General features: G+C 38.3%; 1 protein-coding gene across 1 annotated transcript in view; it reads right to left on the bottom strand.

The window, feature by feature from the left end:
• Positions 1-249: 249 nt before the first annotated feature.
• Positions 250-8,449, bottom strand: part of fam124a (family with sequence similarity 124 member A) — a 29,859-nt gene continuing 21,659 nt past the window's right edge. Inside the window, exon 4 of the mRNA XM_062984509.1 lies at positions 250-6,126. Within this exon, the coding sequence (XP_062840579.1) occupies positions 5,329-6,126 (798 nt within the window). The 3' untranslated portion in view covers positions 250-5,328. The remainder of the gene's footprint in view (positions 6,127-8,449) is intronic.

The following is an 8,449-nucleotide window of genomic DNA, read 5'->3' as shown; positions in this document are numbered from 1 at the left end:
CACAGTGCTCTCTGAATATAGATATAGATGAAGAATTGCTTTTTCGTTTTGATTTTGTCTTTTAATTTTTTCTTTATGAATAATAATAATAATAATAATAATAATAATAATAATAATAATAATAATAATAATGTCATCTCTAGGTCCTCCAACATGACTAGAGTCACACCAAAGGACCTAGAGATTCCTAGAGAGAGCATCTGTAATCAAATCCATGAATTAAGTCTACAAAAGCCAAAGCTGCAAGTGTATATTATTTGTGAATTTTAATAATAATAATAATAATACAATAATAATAATAACATTTTTAAAAAAGTAAGCCATTATTCCAAAATTGTGCCAAGCTGATATCCCAGTCTAGTTCACTTCTCATAATTATTTCAGAAAAGAAGCAAAATATATACAAGCAGTCCCCAAATTACAAAAATGACTCCTGGTTAAGAATGGGGTGAGAGAAATCTACCTCCAGGAAGGGAAATTCTGAAAGAGTTATCAGGGAGAAAAGATGTCTCAACTGAAGTTTTCTCACCAATCCCTGTTTCCACAGCAAGCCAATTTTTTCAAAATCCAATTATCACAGGGACAGAAAGTAGTGAAAACAGATAGCAAAACAAACACCACAGGGGTGTTACTGTTAACCCTTCCCTATAGTATCCCAAATCAGTATGTGTGTGTGTTTGTGTGTGATTGATAGATAGATATAGGGTTACACTTTTAAAGGTACCTGTTCTGATTTACATACAAATTATCTGGAACACATAACTTTTTCTGATTCGCATTTATACTGAAATTACATTTCACATGCAACAGAGATGAATGGGAAAAATACTATAACACAAGATGACATTTTGTCATAAGTTAACAGTTAGAAAATGTAAACATTTTACTTTTGCAAATCAGTCATCCAAGCACTGATAAAAAACAGTCTGCTTATGTGTAAAAACATTTCTCAAAATACAGCAATAAATAAATAAATAAAATTACACAATAGTTTACATACTCTGAATACACCAAGCAGTACATTTGGTCAGATTATTCCTTTATTGCATGTAAAACAAACCATAATTCAGTAGTAGGACATTTAAAAATGTACAGTTAGAGTTGAGCCTATAACAAATTTGGATTCAAAGATACAGGGGAAACTGTTGTCGAGGAAAATCTTTTTCAGTGCCATCGAAGGCTGCAATGGGAGATTCCCAATTCACTATGAAATGTGGTTGGAGCTTTATCAGAGTAAACAACCCAGAGCATGGGATCAGCCATCAGAATAAGTCCTACCGATTTTGGCAAGGCTTTTGCCCAATAATAGGATTGGAGACTGAGCCTATATCAGGAGGTCCATGGCGTGAAACTTGCTTGTGCTACAAATTTATTTTGAGACTTTAAGCTGTACTCTCTTTATCACCCCCCCCCCCCTCAATATTTTGGATTAATGTTGCTATGTTATCCTTTAGGCTCATTGGTTTGATTGCAGCAAGTATAAATATGTGAAGAACTTGAAACACACTAAAGTGCTATTGGACACTTATATTATGAATATTATGCAGTGTTATTACAAAAGGAAAGCATGGGAAGAACTCCAGGAGAAAGGAGGCATACTAATGAAATAAATACACAAATAAACACATAACAGAACCATTAATTCATTTCAGTGCAAGTTTGGCAGGTTGTGGTGACAGGGAATTGTAATAAATAAAGAATAAATATAATTTTTTTGATGTTTTTAAAATGGGATTTATATTTTAAAAACTTGGGTCGTTCAGTAATTACGATGTTATAAGCCCAATTTATAACATATTAAGTTACCCACTTGCAAACATTGCACAATTGCAATGACCAAAATGCCCCCTAAAACTACCTTAGAAGCGATGCAATGAGCAATGCAATGTATTGAGTCCTCACCTAGTAGCAAGAAACATTGTGACAGAAGTGAGATCTGCCAGTCACAGCGTGTCTCAGGCCTCTTCTACACTGTCATATAAATCAGATTATCAAAGCAGATTATCTGGATTTTATATGGCAATGTAGAAGGGGCCTCACTAGCAGAAGCTTGGACATTGCGCATAGCCTTGCTCTCCAGTAGACATGTGGAAATGAATCATAAAAAATTGGAAATCATAAGAAACCGGAAGTTTTGTAAGTCAAAAGTCTTTTCGAAACGTTAGCGTGGCCCACTCCAAAAACTTAAGAATCAAAGCTGATCCCCAAAATTTTGAGTTAGTGTTTAGTAAAGCTCAAAATGCTCCCAGTGAGTTTCATTCAGTGCAAGGCAAGAAAGCAAGCTGCTACTAGTGAAAGGAAGAATAAGGAAAGCTAATGCTACCATACCTGACTGCCTCCTTTGCCATTCCTTTCCCTGTTTAATGGCTTCTCCACCTGAAGACTTCATGATGGCTTGCTTCTCACATGAAGACAGGGATAATTGCATTTTGGGAACACACAGAACATGGGAAATGTAGTTTGGGAAGGGGAGCAGCCCTATGCCAAAGAATTCAAAAGGCTCTTCCTTAAACTACATTTCCCAGTATGCATCAGAATGAGAAAGTTTTCCCTCCCCCTAAACAGTTCTTTTTTCTCAAAACTAATAAATTCCCTAAAATCAGTAGATGTATTAGTATTTCTGAAGGTTTGGGGGAATAATCCTCTGTTATCTTGTGTCATTAGATAGAAAATTCAAGGAGCTAGCTCTTGTAGTTTTTTTTAAAGAATGTTGTTTTAAAAAACTTTTAAAATTCCCCAAAATTCCATGGATAAGCAAAATGTTATGAAATTTGATGGGCAAAGAGTGGTAAATATGTTCTACCATTGTAGCAAGTTTCACTTCAATAGCTTTAAAAATGACGGAGATGGGAGCCCTTGAAGTTTCCCACTGACAGTGATGTTTTTCTTAATGCGCATGCACGACCACCATTAACGAATGAATTATGAAACTTCGTTAGTCTCACTAGAGTTTGGAAATTTTCACCACTAAAAACATTAGAAGCACTTTAGAAACAAACCCTTCTAGTTTTGTAAGTTCCTTTGAACCATCCTTTTTATGGATCGTACATGCCTACTCTCCAGAGTTTTGGGAATTCCTCTTTGGGGAGAAGGTTGCATAACTTAAAATATAGGTTTGTGGGGGTGGCATCAAGAGATTTGGCTACACTATTGCAGATACTATGTCTCCTGATGCAAGATCACAGAGCTGATTAAAAAAAATAAAACTGGTTGTTACCCATACCATTCTTTTTATGACTTTTATATATGCACCCTATTGAGTTTCAGAGCCCCTTTGTGCCAGCAGGACTGCTGACTTGAAAGTAGGGTTGCTGATCTGAAGGTTGCCAGTTCAAATCCAACTCAGTGAGAGCACGGATGAGTTCTCTCTGTCAGCTCCAGCTCCCCATATGGGGACATGAGAAAAGCCTCCCTCAAGGATGACAAAAACATCAAAACATCTGGACGTCCCCTGGGCAACATCCTTGCAGACAGCCACTTCTCTCACACCAGAAGCGACTTGCAGTTTCTCAAGTCGCTCCTGACATGAAAAGTTTTTTAGTAACGATTCATTGGAAGGGATGATCCAAAAACATATATTCAATTAAAGCATTTTAGTGCTTTATGTATATTGCTACAGTAGTCCATCTAATATTATTCCCTCATGAGCAGACTAGGGAAAAGATATGGCTGATGAATGACTGGTGGCTTATTTATTTATTGGCACCAAATAGTGAGTTGTAGTTAGCGTTCTATTGGATCCTGAGTGCTCACTAGGTTAAAGGGAATCCTCTTCCCCCTTTGAATAATTCTGCTAGAAAAACTCAGTGAGACTTGACTCTCACTTAAATAAAACCATTTGGCTTCTGCCCAGTGGCATTTTCAAGTATTCAGATATTTCACAAGTAAGGAAAACGAGGAAAGAGAAGGAGGAAGTGGAAGTGGAGGAGGGGAGGGGGAGGGGAAGGAGAAGGCGATCGAGAATGATGGGAAAACTTGATCATTATTCCTAGAACTGACCACCAAAGTATGGGACTTTGGGCAAATTCCACAGTAATAAAATCCTTGTGCTAAAAAAAGAAAAGAAACGAGTAAGGAAAAAGAGATAATTCCTTGGAGCAACTTGGTAGACCTTCTCCGTCAGGGCAATGTGTTTCCCAGTCATTAATTCAGGTGGGCTACACAATGTGCGAATTTATGACCCACCTCGAAACTTAAGATCATCAGATGAGGCCTTGCCTGCAGTCCCGTCAGCCTCACACGTGCGGCTGAGGGGACGAGAGACAGGGCTTTTTCAGTAGTGGCTCCCCGCCTATGGAACGCCTTCGCCAGTGAAGTCAGGCAGGCTCCCTCCCTCCTATCCTTCTGTAGGAAGGTTAAAACTTGGTTGTGGGGCCAGGCTTTCGAATAACAATTAGCAGCGTTAATTATTATTATGTACGCTGGAACTCAATCGACAGACCCAGTCCTTTAAAATTGAACACGCCCATCTGTATTTTAGAATGTGTTTTATGAATGTTCAATGTAAGTTAATAATTTTTAACTGTTTTATAGTGCATTGTACAATTTTTATATATGTGTTTTATTGTAAGCCGCCCTGAGTCCCCTATTGGGTGAGAAGGGTAGGATATAAATATTGTAATAAATAAATAAAATAATAAATAATAAATTTACCTTGATGGAGCTACAACACGGACACAATGCTCAACCATGCTAATAAACTGTTGTGCAACGGGACACATTGTGCATCAGGACATTGCTGGCTCCACTTGTGCAGTGGTACCAATCATGTAGCTGTGTCCATATTATAAAAATGTTGTGCACTACACAATTCAACTTTGCGGAAACCTAAGATAATGTAACTTCCCTATAGGATGCCAAGCAAGCTTGCTTGCTTTCCTTCTTTTCTTCTTTCCTCCCATCTGTGAATATTGTAAAAAAATAGGGAAGGCAGAACAATTTGGCAATGCCATCGGCCCGGGTCTGATCTCACCAATTCTGGAAAAGGGAGAAGAGGAGGGGAGAGCATTTTTCTAAGGCATAAAAATGACATAATCCTAAAGAAAAATGGGTTAATGAGGGCAAATCTGAACCTTGTCCTGTCCAAACTGCAGCAGTTTGGGAGAGGGACACATACAAAACCACAAGTCACCAGGAATATTAGGGAATCACAGCACTACCTTTGGACACCTTTTCTTGAGCTTAGAGTGGAAGGCTGATTCCTACTAAATTTTTCTAGCAGGTGGAAAAAATTACATTTTTGGATTACAATTTCCAGAAACAGCTTGCTCTGTTTTCTAGCTCTTAAATGATTACAACTATACAAAAAGAGGGGGAGATTGAAGCAATTCAGATGTAGAATTCTTCCTCCTTTTTCCTTCCACCGCCAGTTGTTCTGCTGTCATCAAAAGAAAAAATTGTTCCTTTTGGCAAACGTTTGATCTCAAAATGTGCCACTGATGAAGCTGACAGAGATGGAGAAGAGCTGCAAGACCAACTGGAAGGAAAAGTAAAGGAACTGGAGGAAAATTCCGGGAGGTTACACTTGGTTGAAGGAGATTTCCTTCTAGAGATGGCCTGCTTAAATCGATCAACAATCCCTTTGTGTGGAAGAGACGCTGTTCTTGCTTCCTTCTCAGTACTGAAACTTGCAGGGGCCGAATAAGCTGAAACCACAGAGAGATCAGAGAAAGCCAGCTTCATCCCCGTGTCGACATCAGTCTCCTGAACGCCCTCCAAGTCATCAATGTTCACTTTGGCTCTTCTCCTGTGCCCAGAAGAGAAGCTGCTTAATGAGGTTGGCTCACTAAAATGGAAAGATTCAGAGGTCAGAGAAGAGCTCACAGTGGGCAAGCATACAAGAGACTTGCTTCGCTGGAATGAACCTGAGGCAGTCGAGGCAGTGCTGGATCTTTTGAGAAAGCGCCCACGGGCATCGCTCCTCAAGTCTTGCTGGGAAACGCCTAGGCAGGGCTTGGCATGGTGCAATGTGATTGAATGAATGGGTTTGGAAGGATCATTGGTTTTGTTCAGAGTCCATCTGGTGCTGAAAGGAACAAAAGTTGGAGGCGGTGTCAGAGGATGGTTCCTCAAGGGAGACATCCAGCAAAACTTGTTCTTCTGAGCATACCTCTTGTAATGAACTTGCTGTGGAGAAACATAACAAAAAGATCAGAAGGTTTATTAATAAATACTGTATATACTTGAGTATAAGCCAAGTTTTTTTTAGCTCTTTTTAGGGCTGAAAAAGCCCTACTTTGTTTATACTCAAGTGAGGGTCCTGGTCGGCTTATATTCAGGTTGGCTTATACGTGAATATATAGATAATCAGAGTTGGATAGTATTATCTTAAATTACAATTTTATGTAAATATTCAAAAACATTTAACCTACTCGTTTTATACTCGAGTCAATAGGTTTTCCCATTTTTTGTGGCAAAATTAGGTGCCTCAGCTTAGATTCAGGTCGGCTCGTGCTAAATCAGTGCTAAATTTTCAGTGCTGCTTGCGTTCCCTCTATTTATCAGTTTTATACTTGTTTATTTATGCAATGCTTTTGAAATGAAATAAATAAAGTGCTATATATTTTTCAACAATCACAGAGAAAGTTATAGCCCAAATGTACTTGCAGCAATTCCAGAGTGAAAACAGGATGCTAATGCATGCATAATTGAAAAAGAGTGAATGAAACTGACACCATGGAGAAATGGCAGCTGTTTTGGCCAGGGCTGGATGACCCCCTGAGGCAGCATTGGTGTTTTCCTCTCTCGTAGAATGATCCTTGACTTATTCACAGATCACATCAAAATCCATAATTTTGGCCCTCAATCTGTCCTTGACTTATACATGAGTACAAACATTACTAGTAATATTTAGGAATATTGTGAGCAAGTATTTAAAACTGGAGACATGAGTCTGGCTCTTGATTTTGAAAGCAGGCAAGTGGACGTTCCTATCTTCATAACATTTTGACTATGATCTTAACTCACAGATCAAATTAAGCTGCAATCCTATATATTCTTTCTTGATAGACACAAAAGGGCTTATGACATGCAATAGATTGCATTATAGAATAAAAACCTGTTGTCAACAAGAGATTAAAGCTACTGATATTTTTTTAAAAGACACCATAAACTCGCCTGCCACCTTCTATTTTTATTTACAGAGATAGTATCTTGGAAGCCCTTGATTTTATTTCGTGAATAGCCATTATAAAAAATCCTAATTTCCATCCTTACAGTTACTTGCCCCATAAAGAAATGTATCCTGCTGATTTCAAGAAAGACTATCGCAATGTGATTTCTTTTTCTCTGTTATATTTTTAGTTTCTGAATAGCCATTAGCGCTGACAGATAATTGCTTGTTTTCTGCATAATGGTCAGAAACAAAGGGTAAAAATGACACTGCTAGACTAGCTTCAGAGCAGGAATGACAGTGCTAGACCAGTGTCAGCTGAGAGGACAATTGCCCTGTGTACAAACTGATACAGCCGTAATACAAAAGTCATAAAATAGCCACATCTGTTTTGAACTGAGATACATAGCTACTAGATATGGCACCACTTGATGTTCATTGCACTATTGCTAGATTTTCACAAAGGCTGGGCTGCATCATTCCCTAAGAATAAACATGTCCTTGAAAACACTTTTCATGACATGTAACACTGCTTCATTTGCTAAAGGTTTCATACCATTCTCACAATCTATACATAAAATTTAGTGGACTCTCCTATTATTGTTCAGCAGCTTTCTTAATCCCCCAGCTTTCCCAACCATACTACATGTTGAGTATCCCTGTACAAAATGTTTGCCATCAGAAGCCTTTTTATTATTTTGGAGGGATTTGGGAATATTTTAATATACATAATAAAACATGTTGGAGATGGGACCCTAAATATAAATATAATTAGGAGTCGTGGTGGCACAATGGGTTAAACCCTTGTGCCAGGTGGACTGCTTACCTGAAGGTTGGTAGTTCGAATCCCCGAGATGGGGTGAGCTCCCGTCTGTCAGCTCTAGCTTGCAAGGACATGAGAGAAGCCTCCCAGCAGGATGGTAACACATCCAGGTGTCCCCTGGGCAACGTCTCTGTGGACGGCCAATTCTCTCACACCAGAAGTGACTTGCAATATGTTCCCAAGTCGTTTCTGACATGATAAAAATACATAATTCATTTCTCATATATACTTTATACATAAGGTAATTTTACAGATAATATTTTAAATAATTTTATGGATGGTCAATAAGGAATTGTGGGAGTTTTAGTCCCAATTAACTGGAATGTGAACAGTCTGGTTAAAGGACAGAATCACAGCAAAACTGCTCTGCATTTCTTTAAAGAGGACAAGGAGACAATAAATCAATATTATGTTTGGATCTTTGTCTGCTAGAATCATACAGCTTATGCTGAAACACAATGGTAGCTTACAGCTATTATCTAAGACAAAGAATTGTGATTGATAAAAGGCTCTTG

This window comes from Anolis carolinensis, chromosome 1 (assembly GCF_035594765.1).
Source record: "Anolis carolinensis isolate JA03-04 chromosome 1, rAnoCar3.1.pri, whole genome shotgun sequence".
Classification (NCBI taxonomy): domain Eukaryota; kingdom Metazoa; phylum Chordata; class Lepidosauria; order Squamata; family Dactyloidae; genus Anolis; species Anolis carolinensis.
This window is presented reverse-complemented; position numbering and strand designations above follow the sequence as displayed.